General features: G+C 46.5%; 1 protein-coding gene across 2 annotated transcripts in view; it reads right to left on the reverse strand.

Moving 5' to 3' along the window:
• Positions 1-358: 358 nt before the first annotated feature.
• Positions 359-22,249, reverse strand: part of LOC147626526 (haloacid dehalogenase-like hydrolase family protein) — a 47,334-nt gene continuing 25,443 nt past the window's right edge. For both annotated transcript variants that reach the window (XM_086816598.1, XM_086816599.1), the window contains 2 exons: positions 847-965; positions 359-716 (listed from right to left, as the gene is read on the reverse strand). In XM_086816598.1, the coding sequence (XP_086672724.1) occupies positions 625-716; positions 847-965 (211 nt within the window). In that variant the 3' untranslated portion in view covers positions 359-624. The remainder of the gene's footprint in view (positions 717-846; positions 966-22,249) is intronic.

The raw sequence follows: 22,249 nt of genomic DNA on the forward strand, positions 1-22,249 counted from the left end.
CCCCCCCCCCCCCCCCCCCCCCCCCGGTATGAGACAGCCTTCTCCCCATAGAGCGGCCAGCCAGAGGAGAAGTGCATCTTTCTCCACCTTTTGATTATTTACTCCCCACTTTGTACATGAGGCGAGGTTGCATCTGGCCCTTCATGGTTGCCATCGTGGCTATTTTTCATTAACTGATAGAAGGATCTATTTCCTGGGGAAAAAAAAATCTGAGATTATACACCACTAAACTAAATTTCCTAACTTGTTTGCCTGTGCTTTTTACACACTTATTGTAACACTCCAATCATCTGTTGTAACTAAATTTCAGAAATCTGAAATAGCGTTATGACAAATCCAATTATAATCACCCTTTAAATTTGGAAGCATATTGATTAACGCAAACTATGGATGAGCCAAGGTCTTCATGAGTTCTATTTTTTCTTTTGTGTGGGATATATATATTATTTAGTTATGAGCATAGCAACACCATCAGCAGTGCTAATGGCATAGGCACTTTCTTTAATTCTTTTACACCTTCCCTTGTTACCACAGTAGAAAATCCATTGCAAAACCTCATGTAACCTTCCCCACATAAAACCATACATCAGCAACAACCCTTTTATCTGAAAAAAATCTATTTATTTAAATGTCAAGCAAGGTTGTGACCGTTGGAAAACCATGATCCGGAGGCAGATGAGCATTCCCGGGCCGTATAACAATCACAGCTCGCAAACCTGATTCACCAAGCCAAATGAAAACACTTCAATGTATGATTAACTGACATGAATTAGCATTTACAAACACTTCAGAAATAACTTGTACATCACTACAGCATCAAAATCCCAAAAGGGCATAAATGCATACCAGCCTGTTTTGCTGCAATTGCTTCTTGGAGCACATCAGTCGCAAATACTATCTGCGATGGCTCGTCCACTCCAACAGAGAGAGAGATCTCTTTGTAGCTCCGAGCTTCTCTTTTGTTCCTGCAAAGAACAAGTTTTACCTCTCTCTCTCTCTCTCTCTCTCTCTCTCTCTCTCTTGTTACATGCTCAGGTACATGTCACATGCCATGAGGATTGCTATTGGCCAGATCAGAGTTTCGTCTCACCAGCTCAGGTTGGAGACAGGGAGAGCAGCAGATATCCCCAGGAGGACAGGATCTGCTTGTTATGCACACCGGAGGTGGAGACGGAGGAGCACTACATATGCAGAAGCCCAGTGTATTATGAGATTAGAGGGAGATTCCACTGGAGGGGTTTGGGCCTCTCACGAGAGTTCTACACTATCCAGATCTGAGATGCTTGGGGCTTCTTTGCACCCACCTCCACAAGGCGCCAAAGAGAGCCATCTGAGGATGACTAGCCGGTGTTACAGACCAGGCAATGTATACAGGCCCTCAGGTTCCCTGGTGTTTCCCTGGAGAAAGCTACTCAGATCTGGAGATCCAGACGGCCACAACTGAGAGGACCATCCCCTCACCAGCTCCAGCTTCGGGAGATCCTTCAGCGATGTCAGAGTGCACCACCCCGAACTGTGGACATAGACAGCCAGTACACAGTTACAAATACAGAGCCTATTGCCCTGCCAACCACCACCCCCGACACTTGACCCTGCCACCCACTTATTGCCCCCGTGGATCATATCTCTATTTATGAGGATGTATTGCACTTTTACAGTTTAGCCTAGGTGTAGCACATAGGGCTTTCTTTGACAATTTTGACAGTGATAGCTCAGTTTTAGTTTAGTTCTTGTTTTGTTATTCCATGATTCAGTTACTCATGGATTCATTGTAGCTTCTGGGATTCAGTGTGCCTACAAATGGAGCGCCTAGCCCACCTAATCTGTCAATGAAGCTCGAGATCTCATCTCACCCGTCCTGTGACTGACTCATAAAGAGCGATGATTCTCCAAACCGTGTCGGATGAAGCCCCAATGTCCTGTAGGCACTGGAGTAGTCGGGCCCAGGGGAACAGTATCAAAAGCTTTGTGAAAGTCCACAAAGCAACAAATGGCGTGCTCTGCCCTCCTCGATGATGGCAAGCCAAGCTAGCCACCTTGGGCTTAGGTCTCACTTCCATAGCGGTTCTACCTGCGATGGATGCCTCCCTTTGTGCCGCCCTCATCAACAACTTTCTGACAATGCCCAATGGTCAGCGGCTGATTTCCCTCTCCCTTTCTTTTCCACCCACGACACCGAGACTTTTCGCTGATTTTGCACCACACGTGCGAAGCGGGTCGTCATCCAGGTCCCTCCCACCTATCCCTCCTACTACGATGGTGGTCACCACACTCCCCCCCCCCCCCGCTACTTCGACCACCACTTCCAAGGATCCCTCTCTTTCCATACCTACTTTCGGTTCTCCACATGAGGTCACCTTCCGCGTTGGTCGAGGTGATAGTATAGAGCGAATTGAGCTCCCCGACTCCCCCTTTTCTAACAGTGCTCCAGATATTTCCATGGGAGATCTACCCTGCTTCCGGTTCCATGATCCTCTAAAGCTGCTGCCTTTGCCTCATCCACAACGAGCTCGCCGCATAGTCTGAGGTTTGGATAATCTCTCTGCTAATCTTCGCATTTATTCCACCTACCTCAGAGACCACTTCTTCGAGCTGGCATGCGATACCTGCAACAGCCAAAGGGGTCGCACTTGACAGGCCGAGGACACAATTCAGGGTCTCTAGACTCGAGTCTCCAATCTTGAACAGCACCTTCAAGAAGCAGAGTCGAAGCTCACCCACCTCTTCACATCATCTTCCCACATCACAGAGGAGGTGCTTGAGGTGTGTGACCATGTGGCACAACAGGATAGGGAGCTCGTCTCTTTACGAGTCCAAATGGCAGACTTAGATGCTCTCCACCAGTCACTTCGGCCTCTCCAGTCCCTTCTCACTGGTTCTCAAACTCCTACATCACCTCGGGTACACAACTCATCAGTTAGTACTCAGAGTTTTCCTCCAGCTAGATGAGAGCCTTTAGTTTTCTCTCATTGTACTCAGAGTTTTCCTCCAGCTAGATGAGAGCCTTTAGTTTTCTCTCATTGTACATACCATCTTTCATGATGTTTTGACACTATAGTGCTTATTTGCATTCAGTATAAATTCATCACTTCACAGTGTTCTTTTTTTTTTGCTCTCTTCCTCACCGAGGACGGTGATCACTCTAGTGGTGGGCGGCCTGCCTTGGAGCATTCAGTGGACCATCCAGCAACGGATCTCCTCAAGCACACCACCAACAGAGGCATTGAAGGAACCACACTATAGCCCCATTGGGCATCTGCCAAAGATAGGAGATGCCAGCGATTCCACCGACTCTGGAAGAGCCATTAAATGATTCCTCAACTCATCCTTGGGATCATCCTTTTCCATCTGGTCTTGTTCATTAAGTCCTATTCACTGTGTTGTTCGGTCCTGTGCATTGTCCAACTCACTGTGACCACTTTTGGGTATGCACGGTGTAGTGAGGGGCATGTAACAGTTTCTTGGAAGTAATGCAAGTAATGTTTACAGTATTCTTGTCATTGTGCTATGACTATTCTCTCTCCACCACTGCTCATTTTTATTAGCGTTTTTTTTTAGTAATTTCCGAGTTCTCGCATTATTTTTTTGCAAGAATTAAAATGTCTGCTAGGCGTAGTGTGTCCCCACCGCCTTCTACTTCTCTAGGTTTTTCCAGTCTCTTGTCCTCGGTCGCGGGTTTGACCCCGACCGAATTGTCAGGCCGTACACGCCCGACCGTTGTTCAGTCCGGAGCGCGCTCATCGATCACTCGTGATCCGCCAGCGCCCTCCTCGTCTATTGACCCCGCCTTAGGACCCAGCGAGCCCGCAGCGGTCGCATTGGCTGATGACCCCTTTCTGGCCGATGAGCCAGAGGACATGAATACTGACGTCGCCGAGGGGACCGAGGAGGACCTCTTGGATTATGACGACGACGACTATGACCTATTGGACCCTGCTGATGTCCTGACAAAGACGGAGCTCTCTAGTGGACTGTTTAAATATCTTAATGCCAAATTGAACACTATGGGTAAAGTCCAGGCTGATTTAGTAACGATGCTACAGAGCATCTCCACACGGTTAGATGCACTGACAGCCGCCTCGGGTAGTACTCCGACTCCTCATGGTAGCCGAGCTCCTGCGGCACGGGTGAGCGTAGCCTCGCCAGTAATTGCAGGAGTACAGGCCGATGCGCCTGCTGCGGGGCCGTCCGTAGCGACAGCTTCGTCGTTGTTAAAAGACTTAAAGCCGCCTAGTTTTGGTGGCGAGGAAAAGGAGAGAAACAAGGACTCAGTCAATATGTTTCTAGCGAAGTGGTCAAATTTGCACACGCTGCGACAGCAGCCTAGCCGTATACAGCCCGTAGAGGCTAGCCTCTCATTAACCGGCAAAGCGTACAAGTGGTGGGTGAGTTTGACAACTCGCCCTGCCACTTGGACGGAATTTGAAACAATGTTTCGAAAAGAATTTTTGCCTGTTAATGAGGCAGAGAGAAGCTGGGAGTTATGGGACAAGTGCTCGATGGAGAACAAATCCCTAACTCAGTACATCTCAAACTACAGGGAGAAGTACTCAAGCTAAAGGGAATCGATGCATTCCAGACATTGCGAGGCTTTAAGAGAGGCCTCAAAGATGATTACCTTGAGTACGTAGAACCCTTACAGCCTAAAGACTTAGCAGAGGCAATTCAATATGCACAGATATTCGATGACATCAAGCGCCGTAGTGCGCGTGGTGGTTCTAGCAGGGCCGAGGGTAGTGAAAAGAAAAGGTCAGGCCTCAAAAGAAAAGGGTTCCGCAGTGATAAACAAGGGGATAGGACGGACCAGGAAGGACAGGGTGGTCATTGGTCTAAAAAACCGCGACCATCCAGGAAGAGAAGAGACACTGAAATCCAAAAGAAAGAGCAGTATATTAAAGCGCGAAAGGAAAAGCGCTGCTTTAATTGCAATGAAGTAGGGCACACGAAGGCTGTCTCTCCAAAGCCTAAAGCTAGCACGAGTAGCAACGAGCCCAAAAAAGATGGTAAATCTCCTAGGCAGTTGTATACAGTGCAGAGACTCCCTCTCAGTTCCGCAGAGTTCAGAGAGGTGACAGTGTGTCATTGTGATGAGCATCACGCTTGTTCAGTGACACCAGCGATGTGGCAGCCTACTGTAGGTCCGCATGACATGGTGCGCATGTATGGCACCATAGGTGGCCGTAGAGTCACAGTTTTTATTGATGATGGAGCTAGCCACAACTTCTTGAACTACTCGTTAGTCAAGAAGTTGGGATTGACTGAGACCCGGAGTGATCATGAATATACTATTGGCTTAGCCAACGGATATGACAAAACGGTATGGAATACCGTAGTATTGGGGGTCCCATTATCTATGCAGGACTACGAGGCTCCGCTTGACTTTCAGGTCATGCACTTAGCCAGAGCAGACGTATATCTAGGCAGGGAGTGGCTGTATGGCTTGGACCCTAGTCTAGCTCGGAATTACTTACATAATACGCTATGTTTTGAGCACGGAGGTAGAGTCATTACCCTGCAGGGCGACCGTACTGTCCCTGCCACACCACTTATTTCCTCCATGGAGCTGTGTACATCGGTCCGCAGAGACCAGATAGCAGAGGTATATGCTTGTTACCCTCTTTTGAATTCTGTTTCCGTAGATGAAACAATAAATGATGTTTGCGTAGACAAACAAGGAAAACAAAATAACCTTGGACGAGACCCACTGTTTGAAAACCCTGTTTGGCATGCATGTGATTCAAACAAGAAAAAATCCAAGGTGAATGAGACATTAAAGAAAAAGTACGTAGATACTTTAATGAATTTATTAGAGGAATTTCAAGATGTTTTTCCTGATGATTTGCCAGATGGTTTACCACCATCTAGAGAAGTAGACCATGGCATCGAAGTTATGCCAGGATCAAAACCTATAAACAAACCTGCTTATAGATTAAGCCACTCCGAGACACAGGAGGTGGAAAAACAATTAACGGAATATTTGAACAAAGGCTTTATTCGGCCTAGTTCAAGTCCGTGGGCATCGCCTATTCTTCTGGTAAAGAAGAAAGACGGATCTATGCGGATGTGCATAGACTATAGGGCTCTTAATCAGATAACGATTAAGAACAATTATCCGATGCCACGCATGGATGAGTTGTTTGATCAACTCTATGGATCGAGATACTTTACAAAAATAGACCTGAGATCAAGATATCATCAGGTTAGAATAAAAGCAGAAGATGTTGCGAAGACAGCATTTAGGACCCGTTTCGGGCATTTTGAGTTTTTGGTTATGCCATTTGGACTAACCAATGCTCCAGCGACGTTTATGACGCTAATGGACAGCATTTTACGTCCATATCTGGAAAAATTCGTAGTAGTTTTCCTAGATGATATTCTTGTGTACAGTAAGACACAGAAAGAACACATAGAGCATTTGCGTCTAGTGTTCGAGTTGTTGCGAAAGCACAAACTACTTGCGAAGAAGAGCAAATGTGAATTTTTTGAAACAGAAATTCACTACCTTGGCCATATTATATCCGCCGATGGTACGCGGATGGAGCCAGAAAAAGTAGAGGCTATTCTTAAATGGCCAGCGCCGAAGAATCTCGAGGAACTGCAGATTTTTCTTGGCATGTCGGGGTTCTACCGACAGTATGTGAAGGACTACGCGAAGATCGCAGTCCCATTGACTGACCAGTTACGGTCAAAAACAAAAAACATTAGTTGGGAGGAAGCCCAACAGAAAAGCTTTGATAAGCTTAAGGTGACCGTAGCAACTGCACCTGTTTTGACTATTGTGGATCCAAATGAGCCGTTTGTTTTGGAAACAGACGCTAGTAATGAGGCCATTGGGGCCGTACTTATGCAAAGGGGACGCCCAATTGCATTTGATAGTAAAAAGTTAGATCGTGCGCAGCGTAACTACTCGGCTTACGAGCGAGAGTTACTAGCGATAGTTCATGCACTGAAAAAGTGGAGACACTATTTATATGGTGCTACTTTTGAGGTCCGGACGGACCATGAAAGTCTGAAATGGCTTTCAAGTCAAAATGAACTGAAGGGTAGAAAAGCTCGGTGGGCGGAGATTCTACAGGGGTTTGACCTTCAGATACGTTACCAAAAAGGTAAGTATAACGTGGTGGCAGATGCACTTAGTCGCATGCCACAGATTAATGAACTTAGTTTCACAGTCTTCAAGAATGATTTCTTGGAGTCCCTACATGGTTTATGTGAGCACGATCCATCTTTTACAGAGGTCTGGCGCGCTGTACGCGTACGCACTTCTTCACAGACGCGACCACCTCCCTCGTTGGCACGTATTGCTAGTCCGGAGAGACTGGCCGAAGGTGCAACGAGAAGGGAGGCGAGAGTTAGTCCGGAGAGACTAGCCGTGTCTTCTGGGTATAGTTTGGAGCCGGAGAGTTCTGACGTAGACCCTTCATCACCTTTGACTGCCACGGCTTCAAAGGGGAGTGATAAACTTCGTCGGGGGGAGAAATATGCTAATTACTCCATTGACGACGGGTACTTACTCTACAAGGGTAGAATATGTGTACCAACTATTGGTGACTTTCGGGCCCAAATTCTTAAAGAAAGTCATGATAGTCCAAGTGCGGGTCATCCTGGGATTCAGAAGACCTATGCACTAGTAAAAAGACAGTTTTATTGGCCTAGTTTGTTTAAGGACGTCCAGGCTTATGTGTTGAAATGCAGTAAGTGCCAGGTCAATAAACATGAACATCTTAAGGTTGGAGGACTACTCCATCCGCTGGAGATTCCTCAAGGGAAATGGGAAAGCATTTCCATGGATTTCATTACCGGTTTACCCAAGACGAGACGAGGGAATGACTCGGGGTGGGTGGTAGTGGACAGGTTAACTAAAATGGCAAAGTTTATCGCCACGAAGAAAACTGTTAAAACGCCAGAGTTGGCAAAACTCTTTATTGAACATCTCTACAAGCTATATGGCCTGCCCGCAGATATAGTGTCAGATAGAGATAGAAAGTTCAACAGTCATTTTTGGAGGGAAATCTTCAAAAAGTTGGATACTACTCTGAGTATGAGTACGGCAGATCATCCGGAGTCTGATGGTCAAACTGAAAGAGTTAACCAAATTCCAGAGGATATGTTGCGTTCTTATGTTAGTAAGAAGCAATCTAATTGGGAAGAGTACTTGCCCTTATTGGAGTTTGCCTATAACAGCTCCAAACACTCAGCGACTGGATTTACACCATTCATGTTAATGTATGGATTCCAGCCGAGATCTCCAATGGCTGTAGGCCTAGAAAAGGAGAAGATTCAATCTGTCAAGGATTTCCTTGAAGATATGAATGATATGCTCAGAGCCGCACGTGAGAGCATTCGTAGCGCTCAGGATCGCGCGAAAACTTATGCGGATAAAGGACGAAGAAAGGTGACCTTTGCAGAAGGTGACTTTGTATTCCTCAAGGTTCCTGCGCAGTCAGAAACCATGAAAACGGGAAAGTGTGATAAACTTTCTCCGAGATATTGTGGTCCTTTTAAAATCCTTAAGAAGATTGGGGACGTAGCATATAAACTTGAGTTACCGGAGAGTTCTTAAGTCCATCCTGTCTTCCATGTCAGTAAACTGAAGAAATCAGTTCACGGGTTAGAGAACGCAGTTTCTCCAAAAATTTTGGTGGACTTGATAGAGCCACCAAAGATACCACATGAACCTGAAAAGATTCTACAGTATCGTGATAGACAAACCCGACATAAAGTGTACCAGGAGGTACTAGTTAAATGGACAGATAGGGATGAGAAAGTAGCTACTTGGGAACGCCGTAGTGCAATTTCCAAAAGGTTTCCCCAGTTTGTTTTCGAGGACGAAAACTCTTCTTAAGGGGGGGGTAATGTCACGTAGGCTGTAATGCCTGTGACCGACGGCAGACCGGATGGCCATATCCGGGGTTCAGTGGGAGAGGACGCCCATGCGGAGTCATGGGCGGCCAGGCTAGTGTGGACGGCAGGCCACACACTATATAGCCTGGGGGATGAGGGGCAATCCTCATTCTTCCTCTATGGCTGGGTGGTGAGCCAGAGGCCGTCCCCTCACATTTAGAGATGCAAAGTCTAGAGAAGTTGTAATTTGTCATATGACATAAACTAGTACAAAAACTCAAGAGTCATGAACAATGAACACTGAACATGCCATAAATAACAGTCGTGGCCCACGACCTACAATAGGAAATACAAAAAAGTGTGTTGTGACCACTGACTAGTCACAACACTAAGTACAAAAATGTCTAAAGTCTAGACTCTAGAGACTAGAGTCTAGAGTCTAGACTCTAGTCCTCCTCCTCAGAGAAATCACTAGGGGAAGGAATGCCCTCGCTAGAGGTGCTTCCATCATCAGAGGCCAACCCAAAACTTCCCTTGCTAAGGACATTGCCCTCGTCATCGTACTTGGGCTCTCTGATGCCTGCAATAGGAGCATCCTCTTCTTCAGCAAAACAGGTGCTAAAGTTCTCCTCGAAGTCAAGTCGGAGCCACGTCTCACATATGTAGCCACTGGGGTCGAAGTAGGGCGCCGAACAGTGCATCCGCGACCTCCCACTCGTGTGCCACTTCTAGCTACGTGACCTCTACGAGTATGAAAAACTCGACGGTCAATTTCCTCTAGCTCCCTGTAGAGATCGGCATATATGGCCTCCTCATCTGGATCTCGCTCCTTGTGGACACTCTTAGAGTGTCCACTGTCAACTTGAACTCGTCGACATTCACCTAAAAGCAAAGTTCAAACATTTATAAATTATTAGACTTTAGTCATGCATTTATAAATCATTATTAATGAGTCGAACTTTGAAGTTTGAACTCTAGAGATCTCTACCTGTTTGGAGATCTCCATGTCATGCATCTTCTTCACCATGCGCATGTTAGCACGGCAATATACAAGCCGCTCTAACTACATGGTGCTGAGACAATTTCGTATCTTTGTGTGTATGAGTGAGTAGGAACTCCAGCTCCTCTCACATGCCCCCGAAGAGCAATCCTATGAAAAATAAGAGAGTTAGAAATTAGAATGTAAGAACTAGTTAGTAGTTACGAGTCACGACTCTAGAGTATACACTATATATTCAGTAGGCACATGTGACAAGACTCTCAAAGCCACTTTTTATACGTGAGCCATTTGATAACCAAATGACTCCCACCAAAAAAGTGGCCGGACCATTGACTCCCTACTCCAGCAAAGTGGGTTCGTGAAAGCAGCTCCCCTCTGATCATTATACCGATTGAGCTCTTGGAGGAAGTCTCTTTGCTCCTGGACGGGAAGTATCCTTGGCAAGTAGGCATCCCGATCGGAAAGTAGCTCCTCATCCGCGAAGAGCCTTGGTACTTTGTAGGCAGGATGCAACAAGGCTGCAAGACCATGGATAGGTCTATGCATCCATCACCACCTCCTCTCCACAAGCGCCACGATCGAATCGCGTCGCGGAGTGGGTCCTAGGATGTAAAAATTTCACTTTAAGGTTAAGTCTTTAAGGAACGAGAAAGAGATTTGAAAACATGGGACATGGGTTTACCTAATCCCCTCCATAGGAGTGTCGGGGTCCTCCTCATCAAGCACGGTGGTCGCACGAATCAGAGCCTCTCGTATGAAGTGGGTGAGTAGCCCCAATGTGGAGCCCTCCATGTCGACCATGCGCAAAAACCTATACAAGGGAGTCACCGCAATGACAATGGCACGCACCTCGCGCCAAAAGGACTCTCTCATGCATAGCTGTTGAACAGCTCGGGCCTCATCCGCACTAGTCACCAACTCCTCTCTTAGCCATGCGATGAAATCCGGGGAGACCACGGTCATCTGGAGCTTCGGTTGCACGTCATATAGCCACTCCAAGAGAAGCCACATGTAGGAAAACCGCGTGGAAGAGGGCTTCTTAAGCTCCAAGTCGCTTTGCTTACAATGGATAGGCCTTGTGCAACCACCCTCTTCACCCACTCTAGCTTCCCCACATCCTCCATGAGTAGGTCTAGACAATGGGAGACACAAGGAGTCCATACAATGGATGGGAACTCTGCCTCTACCAAGCGTCCCATTTTGCGGCAATTGGATGCATTGTCCGTGATGACTTGAATGACATTTTCATGTCCGACTTGCAAGTAACACAATGGCAATTTGGCAAATGCAATGACATTCTTAGAAGTTAGAAGCTTGAACATAGTACATAGTACATACCTCTATGATGGCTTGCCGGATGTGACGATCGATAAAGTCCCCCGACGTGGTTTGCCCCGCCTTTCCGGTATCCACGGCGCGTAAGAAGTATGTGCTGAGAGCGCATGAAACAAGAATGTTCATGATACCTCTCTTCTTCCGATCACTCCATCCATCGGAGAGGATAGAGCAACCATACTTCGCCCATCCTTCCCGCATGGGTGTGAATTTGTCGTTGGTCCTTTGCCTCTCGTCATCAAGCGCGGTCGTGCGCATCTCATGGTAGGTGATACCATGCCATTCATCATGGGATGGCCCCACCTCTGCAATGGCCTTCACCATTTTGTGCCATTGTGGAACCTTGAGCACATTGAAGGAGAGATTGCAATCTATCACCGTGCGTGCAATCTCCTCATTCGCGGCTTTCATCTTCGCCTTCACATAGGTGAGGTCGTTAATGTTTGCACACCGATGGCGGTTTGCCTCAAAACCGGAGAGCTCTCCTCCCTTGGCCTCTTTGATTGGAAGTTGGAACCGCCTGAGGCAGAGCTGGAGCCAGATGGGATGGGCGAAGGAGTCACGGATGCGGAGGTACCGGACATGGAAGCTCCCCCACGTCCACCTTTGCCTTGGTTGCGGATGAGCGAGTACTTCTTCACTATACCATCCGCAATTTCTTGAGGAATCTCCTTACACGGCGCCACTTCCCCACCACGCTTGGATACATGTGCAAGGAGCCTTGTGACGCTACTTGTGTAACCCTTCCCGCAAAAGTTACACGTCCATTTCCATGACCCCGAATTACCGGTAGGTTTCTCACTGGTGGTGGTGTATAAGGCAAAAGCCTCATGCTTTTCCTTTCCTCCGGACCTCATTGCCAAAGTGGTAAAGTCTAAAGAGAGAAAGAAAGAAAGAAAGTTATATTAACGTCCACGGGAGGCCGAATCCGACCTATGGAACAGATCAGGTACATCCATTTACATTCCACTCTGGGTATCGATGCCAAAGAGGCATAAAACTGAAAAAAAAATAACTCAAAATGAACTCTTAGGACTCTCTTAAGAGTTTAAATTACAATGTGTTCTATTGCATCTAGTTCGAAATTGAGGTTCAAAATAAAAATAGCTATATTTTATCCATGGATGGATTTGCTCGAGGGGGGTGGGGTACGGAATTCTTTAATGATTGCTTGTCCTCCTCTGTATATTGCCCATTTGCCATTCTTTCTTGCTTCTTTAGCTTTATTCAGCTCTGCCGATCTGTTCTTGAGTTGTAGTGGGGTGAGTTCATCAGCTATCCATACCTTTGTCCCTTGGAGAGACCTTGTTTGCTTCATCACTGCTATTTTCTCATTGTTGTCCATATAGGAGACTTTTGCCTGTGTACCCTTTACTATAATAGAGATAGGGTCTCCTAAGTCCACGAAGGGGACTACTTTGCTCAGTTGTGCTGTAAGTACATCTGTATCTAATATGTAGTCTTCTCGAAGCTCTGGAGAGCTGTCTGCCCTATCCCAGCCTTGAGGAAGACCACTGACTCTGATTACCTTTTTGTTACTTTCCATTCGTTCCTTTTCTTTGACCGCTGATATGACTTCTTTAACAAAATGTTGTGAGTTAACTGAATTTACCTTTGAAACATGGTTTGTCGTTTCTATTTGGAGTGTTGTAGGTATGGGTCCTTCTCGTGCTTCCTCTTGCTTCGTCTTCATGGCTTGCACTTGCACTTTCAGTTCGTTGATTTGTTCATCTTTCTTGATAGTCTCGTGTTTCAGTGCTGCTATTCTCCCTAGATTTTCTTAGTTCTTGCATGAGGTAGGCTTCCCATGGTGTCGGCTTGCTCACGGGTGGAGGAATGGGTGGTAATCGTGAAGCGGTGACTGAGGCAAAAGACTTCTTACTTTCCATGTGTTGCTGCTAATAAAGGAGAGGGCTGTTGGTGGAACGAGTCTCCCTTCAAAGGTACCCTCTCCCCTTTGGGGGAGACTCAGAAAATGGGACCTACAAGATGCTCAGCTACAGGTGCAGGGGGGCACGCAAGGTATGGGCTGAGTGGGACGCGACTAGCAAGCGACGCGCTGGAGAGAGAGAGGGCAGGTTGCGCGTAGGCGACGCGCCGGAGAGAGTTGTGCTGGAGACCTGCGCACGCTGGAGAGAGTTGCTTGAAGCCTTGAAAGTTGAGAGAGAGAGAGAGAGAGAGTAAACTCTCTCCTCCTCTGTGTGTGTGTGAGAGAGAGAGAGAGCTTGAGAGAGAGAGAGATACAGGCCTAGAGGGAGAGGCTAGAGCCTAGCCTCTACGTACTAGGTAGTAGGCCCTAGAGAGCGGGACTCGGGAGAGGGAGAGAGGTAGGAGAGAGAGAGAGAGAGAGGGAGGGAGAGAGAGAGAGAGCTTGAGCCTTGACTCTTGTCACTTGAGCTTAAGCCTTGAAAGTTGAGGCTTGAGCCTTGAGAGAGAGAGAGAGAGAGAGAGAGAGAGAGAGAAGAAAGAAAGAAAGATATATTAACGTCTACGAGAGGCCAAAGTCAGCCTATGAGACAAAAAATAATACAACTGTGTTCTTCCGGTCATCGGAAGAAAAGAAAGAAAAGTGTGCATGTGTCTGGAGCCCATATACAAACAATATAAGCCGAGAGAGAGAGAGAGAGAGAGAGAGAGAGAGAGCTTGCCGCTTGAGGCTTTAAAGCTTAAGCCGAGAGAGAGAGAGAGAGAGAGAGAGAGAGAGAGCTTGAGCCTTGAGAGAGAGAGATTGAGAGAGCTTGAGAGCTTGAGCTTGAGCCTTGAATGATGAGAGAGGGAGAGACCTTGAGAGCTCTTATACAAGGGCCAAGGCTCAAGCATGGAGGTGAAAGCCTAGGCCCTAAAGGGATCCAAGGGCCAAGGCCATGTGGCCCATGGCACATGTGACACACGTGAAAAAACAGCTACAACAAACAGGAGACACGCGAAAAAACGGGCGAAAAAAACGATCAAAAACAGGGCCAAAAAAAACGGTCAAAAAACGGTACGGTACGGCGGTACGGCATCCGATTCGTTTTGCTGGACCGAAACATCCGCCGGCATGAAAGACATTTTGCATCCGTTTCGCTCTGCTCGTTTCGAACCATCCCATACTTTATGTGCCTGTGCTGCGGTACGCGTCCCGCAGACAATTATGCGGATTGATCCATCTCATTTTCCAACAAAGATGCAGTTTTACAGAACCATTTCTTACATATTACTACAGATAGTTTCATTGAAAAACCAGGGTATTTTACAGAGGCATATGTGATGATGATTCACATCAATGTCCGCTCCCATAGTTTGGCATGCAAGACAAGACCATAGAGGAATCCACAGTCACAATGCGCTCATACCATCTGCCTGCTATGATATGTGAGATAGATCGAGACAAAGGAGCTTTATCTTTTCGCATGCACTTTCTAAGATCAAATCCATCAAAAATATCATTGCTTTTCCCAGGAAGGTTTTGGGCCTTATCACAATTACCATCATAGATAACTGGGTGAACCAGCCCTTGAACTCCTAGAAAATTCTTGCAAAGAAAACACACACAAACCATATACAAAAATGGCTGGCAGGCTCCCAACCGTAGCTCCATCCAGAGCACCCCAAGCTTGAGGTTAGACCAACACGAAGCCATTCTGGTTGCCCAAATTCAGGCATCACATACCACTGAAGCCCACTATCCAAGTGTAAGGCTAAAACATTACCTACTCCCTAAGGAGTCCTTATGAGCCAATAATTCACTTATATTGGCTTAAGTTATAATAAAATCACACTTATTCTTCTACATGTCTTTTCAGACAAGCCTATGCCGTAAATGACCCATAAATCGTTATAACCTTTAGTGTCCCTACCAAGGGCTACGCATAGCTATAAGCCTAACCTGAAATACAATTGCCAGCTATCTTTTTTTTTCCAGGAAAAAGATCCTTCTATTAGTTAATGAAAAACAGCCACAAAGGGCTAGATACAACCACAAAGGGCTAGATACAAACTCGCCTCATGTACGGGGTGGGAATCACATGTTCATAAAGGGAAGAGACACTTCTCCTCCGGCTGGCCGCTCTAAGGAGAAGGCCATCTCATATAGGGGGAGGGGTGGGGGAACAACCACACAGGTGGTCTGTAATGCCAAGTGGGGTCACCACCTCTATCTGTGAGAAAAGGGCCATGCCTCCAAAGCCTCAAGAAAGCTTCTTGCCGCTTCAACATGCGGTCGAAACCTCCCTGTAACTTCCCCCACTAATCGCGGATGGTATGAATGATGTCGAGCCAAATGCTCCTGATGGACTCAACTGGCGGAGTATGGTACCCCAATTGCCAGCTATCTTATGACCCTTAAGGTCGTGACAATGGGCCTCTTCCTCCTTGAAGTGAAGTGACTCAAAGACGTGTTGTTGATGTCCTCTAGAAGGCCTCTATTGGTGCTTGTAGACATATGCTCACTTATGGTAGTGCTATGTGTGAACAGGGCTTAACCAAGGGCACTTTTTCCCATGTGGTTTTTCCCCTTGGACATCAAGTGTGAAAGGACACTCTAACATATAATATTTTGTACTTCTATATTATATGGATGTGGCACACATGCAAGGGTTGACTTGCATTTTGTGGATACCACACTTTTGGCTCTCTCTCTCTCTCTCTCATTTCTGTGTGTGAGCTTCTCTACCCTGCACACCTGACCCTAATGTGCAGGTTTGTGTGTGTGAGTGTGTGAGTCCAACACCCAACATTTGGTATCAGAGCTGGGAGCTGGCCCTGGAGTGGTGCCTGTGCAGAATCTGCAAAAAAAACTGTGAAATTCCGTCGACGCTGTGTTTTTCCGTCGACCGCGAATTTCCGTCGCCGTCCGTCCGTGGTTTCCGTCCGCTGGTTCCGTCGCTGCTCCACCATCCGGCCACCAAGAACGGGCGGCACTGTGGGGAGCCCACCACCACCGCCCAGCTCACGGGCGGCACCGCCGTTCCCAGCCCAGCGGCTCTACTGCCCACAACGACGGCGCGCCCAGCAACGCTCCGCCCCGTCTGGTGCTCCCTTCCGGCCGTCGACCACGTCCGGCGTCTTCATTCCAGTCACCGTCTGCTCCCGTCCGCGTCTCCGTTCCAGTCGCCGCCCTGCGCTCCGTCACAGCAGCCACCGGCCGACGTCTCCGTTTTCAGGCCGTCTCGACCCGCCGGATCGCTCGCTCGCCGGTCCTGCTCCGTCTCGACCAGCACGCCGTCTCCTCGCAACTGCCATCGCACCCCGACCGCCGTCGCCCAGCGCCGACCTGGCAAGTCGGCGTTCCGTTCCGGCTCGCTCCCACCAGCGACTACAGCGGCTTCCGCTTCTGGCCTGCTCGCCCGACACCAGCGCCTACCGGCTCACGCCTGCTCGACAAGTCGACTCCAGCTGCTTCCGCCTGCTGCTCGCCCGGCACCTGCCGCCGCTGGGACCCGACAGCTGCACAACGTCCGCCTCTGCTGGTCCGCCATCGCCCAGAGCACGCATCCATCCTCTGCAACGATTCCCTACAACACCCAACATTGCATCGACTCCCTCCAACACCTTCACCTGCAACGACTCCCTTCAACAAGGTCTCTTCCCGACTGCCCAGGTACCTTTGTTTCAGCAAACCAAAAAAAAAAAAACAAGGAGGATTTGAAAGATTGCAGGTGGTGGATTCAGGCAAATTGGGGGATTTCTCAATTTCAGGACAAATTCCAAAAAATTGGGCATTTTGCTTTGCCTGCAATTTGGGGGTTTTCAAAATTGAGGTCAAAATCAGCAAATTGAACCTCTTTCACTTGTAGAAATTTGGGACTTTTGTGAAAATTGGCCAATTAGATGCACATTGAAGCGATTGGAGTGCATAAAAATTGGGGATTTTTTGATTGGAGCATGTAATTGGGCATTACAGCTGCGATTTGTCGCGTATGTATACGCATTGAGTGTAATTGGACAATTTGGTGCAGGTTTACACTTGCTTTGGTTTGCAGGCATACATTTGCCTGGCAGTGCACATTGGTGCTTGGTTTGCTTGCAGATATATTTTGTTGACATGGCACAGAATGCTACAGATGTATTTGGTGTGCTCACCCAGGAGGACAAGCTGGATGGATCTAACTACTCCCTCTGGAGTTTCATGATCCGTAATTTGCTGGTAGCCAAAGGGCTTTGGGGCATCGTGTGTGGTGATGACACACGCCCACTTACCATACAGCCAGCCACGCCTCAAAGGGGAGGTGCTCAAAGAGCTCCTGATGTAGATCCTGCTCCCACACAAGAGCAGAAGAGATGGGACTCTAGAGATGCACAGGCCATGTCATTGATAGCTCTTTCAGTAAAAAGGACTATTATTCCGCACATTCGTTCATGCAAGACATCGAAGCTTGCATGGGACACATTGGAAGCAATGTATCAGGTACGCAACGAGGCAAGAGTTGCCTACTTGAAGAGGCAATTGGATCTTCTTTCTATGGATGAGGGTGACTCCATGGCAGATCATCTCACCAAAGTGAAAGATTTGCAGCTCAACATTGATGAGGTTATCCCAGACAGACAGATGGTTACCAACACTCTTCATTCTTTACCGCCTTCCTACTTGGGCTTTCACACCTCTCTCAACCTCTCAATGAGAGGAGGTGGTGATCCCGTCACCTTTGAAGAGCTCGTGGGTTTACTCTTGCAGGAAGAGCAAACTTATCGAGCAACCGTGGTGGAGAAAAGGCATTTACAGCCAAGGATAAGGGTAAAGCAAAGAGCTTTAAGCATGGGGGACAACAGTCTAGCAAGGCTGGTCATGGACAGCCCTCTTCTAGTGGTGAAAAGTCTGACAAAGGGGATGCAAACAAGCCCAAAAAGAAGGGCAAATGTCACTACTGCCATAAGCCTGGACACTACGTCAGTGAATGTAGGAAGCGGATTGCAAAAGAGAAAAAGAAAGAAGCAGGCAATGCAGTAGCAGACTCTTCGGATGACAAAGCACAGCAATCAGCTAATGTAATCCAGGAAGAGTACACTTTTTTGGTCACATGCACTAGTGACACACCAGGTGCTTCAGACACTGATATGTCTTGCATTGCATCTGACAGACAGAATGCATCATGGTATTTTGATAGTGGTGCTTCGAGCCACATCACTTCATGCAAAGATGTATTTGAGCACTTGGTTTATGCTTCAAATGGCCGCACTGTATCATGTGCAGATTATACAACATATCCAGTAAAGGGAATTGGTAATGTCATACTTATTGCAGCCAATGGTGCCAATATATGTATGAAAAATGTATTGTATGTTCCAGGAATAAAGAAAAATCTGCTCTCCGTCTCAGCCATAAACGACCAAGGTTTAAAGGTTGAATTTGAAGATGGGAAGTGTTTGGTGAAAGACCCATCAAAGGGTTATGAAATAGTCACTTCTGGAACACGATACAAAGGCTTGTATAAGCTGGACAGCTATGACAAGCGCACTTATGATGCAAATACAGTGGCTGCCCACACTCCTGCTATGCATGATGCAGAGCTATGGCATGCTCATTTTGGGCATGTAAATTTTCAGAGTTTGATGCTTTTGCAGAAGCATCATATGGTTGATAATATGCCGCCTCTTGAGTCTCCACCAAGACATGTATGTGAGGGGTGTATTTTGGGAAAGATGCAACGAAAACCAATCCCCAAAGATGGAGCTGTTAGAGCTGAAAGTATATTACAGCTCATACATAGTGATGTATGTGGTCCAATGCGGACGTCATCCATAGGGGGACATCTTTACTTCGTCACATTCATTGATGACTACTCCAGGGTTGCTTGGGCTTACCCTTTGAAAGCGAAAACAGATGTGTTTACATGCTTTCGACACTTTGTAGCAATGGCTGAAAATATGTGTGCATGTAAAGTGCTCACATAGAGGTGGAGAATACATGTCAAATGCATTCAAGGATTACATGCTTCAAAAGGGCATCAAACACCAATGTACTGTGCCTTATACACCGCAACAGTATGGTGTAGCTGAAAGGAAAAATAGATCTCTCATGGAGATGGCAAGATGCATGGTGAAAGCACAAAAGTTGCCTCACAAATTTTGGATGGAAGCTATAATGTGTGCAACTCATGTGTTGAACAGGTGTCCAACAAAAGCTTTGAAAACCATAACACCATTTGAGGCTTGGTATAGCCGAAAGCCAACGGTGGATTATATGCGTACATTTGGGTGTTTGGCATATGCACATGTGCCAGAACAACTCCGAACAAAGCTTGATGACAAAGCAATTAAATGCATTTTTGTGGGCTACAGCAATGAAAGCAAAGGATACCGTCTTTATAATCCAACTACACGAAGGATTTTTGTCAGTAGAGATGTGGTATTTGCTGAAAATTCAGAACAGCCCATGTACAGCTTGTATAAAAGCAATGATACAGGCTTACAGGACATGTTTGATGGACTTTTACCCATTGCAATTAGGGGGGATTCAGATCAGCCAGCCCCTACACAAGAAAATCCACATGTAGAACATGTGGACTAGCCAGCCATTCAGCCCCCTTCTATGGAAGAAGTGGAAGATCTTGTCAGGGAAGAGCAAACAGCCATAGACACAGCCAAGTCAGTGCCAAGATGGTTGCTGAAAACTTTGCAAGAAAGCAAACTTGCAGCTCCACTCACAGGTAGAACAAGGGCTAGTTCCAGCCATGCTTTGAATGTACATCGTGGGGAGTCTGCATTCGCAATGGGTGGTCTCTTTGATTCAGAAGAGCCTTCTTCTTATGAAGAAGCACATGAGAATGAGCATTGGTTGCAAGCTATGCAAGCTGAAATTTCTTCTATCATGAAAAACAATACATGGGATCTTGTGGAATTGCCTAAAGGCAAGCATGTAATTGGAACAAAGTGGGTGTACAAAGTCAAAAGAAAGTTTGATGGTACTATTGACAGGTACAAAGCAAGACTTGTCGCTAAAGGCTACTCCCAGAAAAAGGGAATAGATTATGAAGAAACTTTTGCTCCTACTTCGAGAATGACCACAATAAGATCAGTGATTGCATTGGCTGCCCATAAAGGATGGAAAGTGCATCAATTGGATATCAAAACTGCATTCTTAAATGGGGATTTACAAGAGGAAGTATATGTAAATCAGCCCATTGGTTTTGTAGTTCCTGGTGAGGAACATAAAGTATGCAGGTTGCACAAAGCATTGTATGGGTTAAAGCAAGCTCCAAGAGCTTGGTATGATAAGATACATGCTCATCTAACCAGCCAAGGTTATGAGAATAGCCCAGCTGAAAGCACATTATATGTGAAGAAAACCAATGCCGATATTCTCATAGTCATCTTGTATGTAGATGACATGCTCATTACAGATACAAGCAAAAGCACAAATTTCAGATTTCAAAGCTGATTTGAAAGCTGAATTTGATATGTCAGATTTGGGGCCATTACACTACTATCTCGGCATACAGTTTATGCATACAGATGATGGCATTGTTATGCAGCAAACTAAATACATAAAAAGTTTGCTAAAAAGGTTTCACATGGATGAATGTAAGCCCATTTCTACACCGGTAGAACCAGGTGTACGGCTTACTATGCATGATATTGGAGAGCCTTTTGAGGCCGGCATTTACAAGCCAGGCAGTGGGATGCCTCATTTACTTGTGTAACACGAGGCCAGACATATCTTTTGGGATGTCTTTGTTGAGCAAATTCATGCACAGCCCAGGCACAAAGCATTGGCAAGCAGTCAAACGCATTTTTCGTTATCTTAAGGGTACCCTGGATCTTGGTTTGTTCTATCCCAGGGGGGCAGCTTGCAGCTTTATGCATACAGTGATTCAGATTGGGCTGGTGATTATGATACCAGGCAATCCACCAGTGGGAATTGTTTTTTTCTTGGCAGTTCATGCATATCTTGGTTGAGTAAAAAGCAACCCACTGTTGCTACATCTACTTGTGAGGCTGAGTACAGGGCAGTCTTTACAGCTACAGTAGATTGTGTATGGTTGAGGAGACTACTGGCTGATCTTCGTGAGTGTCAGCAAACACCCACCACCATTCTCACTGATAGCCAAAGTGCTATGGCCGTGGCACGAAATCCAGTATTTCATGCACGTACCAAGCACATAGAGATTCATTATCACTATGTCAGAGAGAGGCTACATGCAGGGGAGATCAGTTTATCTTATTGCCCTACACAGGATAATGTTGCAGATCTATTCACAAAGGCTTTACCTCGAGAAAAGTTTGAAGCTTTTCGCAAAGCTTTGGGCTTACTCTCATACAGAGAGTGATCTGCTACCTTGTACAGGTTCACACTTCCACTACAAGGGGGATTTGTAGGCATATGCTCACTTATGGTAGTGCTATGTGTGAACAGGGCTTAACCAAGGGCACTTTTTCCCATGTGGTTTTTTCCCTTGGACATCAAGTGTGAAAGGACACTTATTTTGTACTTCTATATTATATGGATGTGGCACACATGCAAGGGTTGACTTGCATTTTGTGGATACCACACTTTTGGCTCTCTCTCTCTCTCTCTCTCATTTCTGTGTGTGAGCTTCTCTACCGTGCACCTAACCCTAATGTGCAGGTTTGTGTGTGTGAGTGTGTGAGTCCAACACCCAACAGTGCTTAGGGGATACGTAACCATGCCTTTACCCCTTTACACATTAAATTCATGGAGTTTGTCTTTTTTTTTGGAAACTCTGCAGCATACAGTTGTCACCTTCTTGTTTTGCTTTTTTCATGTTACATACCACAGTACTGATGGACCACAATTGTTTCACATACCCTGCTTTCTTTTGGAAACTCTGCAGCATACAGTTGTCACCTTCTTGTTTTGCTTTTTTCATGTTACATACCACAGTACTGATGGACCACAATTGTTTCACATACCCTTGTAGTCCTTTGTAGGATGTAAATAACATTTTCATTTCCTCTCTTTCGCCCCCCAAAATGCTTGCAAATACACACTTTCTCCCTCTAATTTTGGTGACACACTTTTATTTGTAGCGAAACATACCATGCATACATTGACAAGGTCAAAATTTGACTACCAAAGGAAAGGGCAAGATTTATGTCAGCTGGCATTTGTAGTTTTGATATCTAGGTCGA

This window comes from Cibotium barometz, chromosome 22 (assembly GCF_041138505.1).
Source record: "Cibotium barometz isolate CiBa-2024 chromosome 22, ASM4113850v1, whole genome shotgun sequence".
In the NCBI taxonomy this organism is placed as follows: domain Eukaryota; kingdom Viridiplantae; phylum Streptophyta; class Polypodiopsida; order Cyatheales; family Cibotiaceae; genus Cibotium; species Cibotium barometz.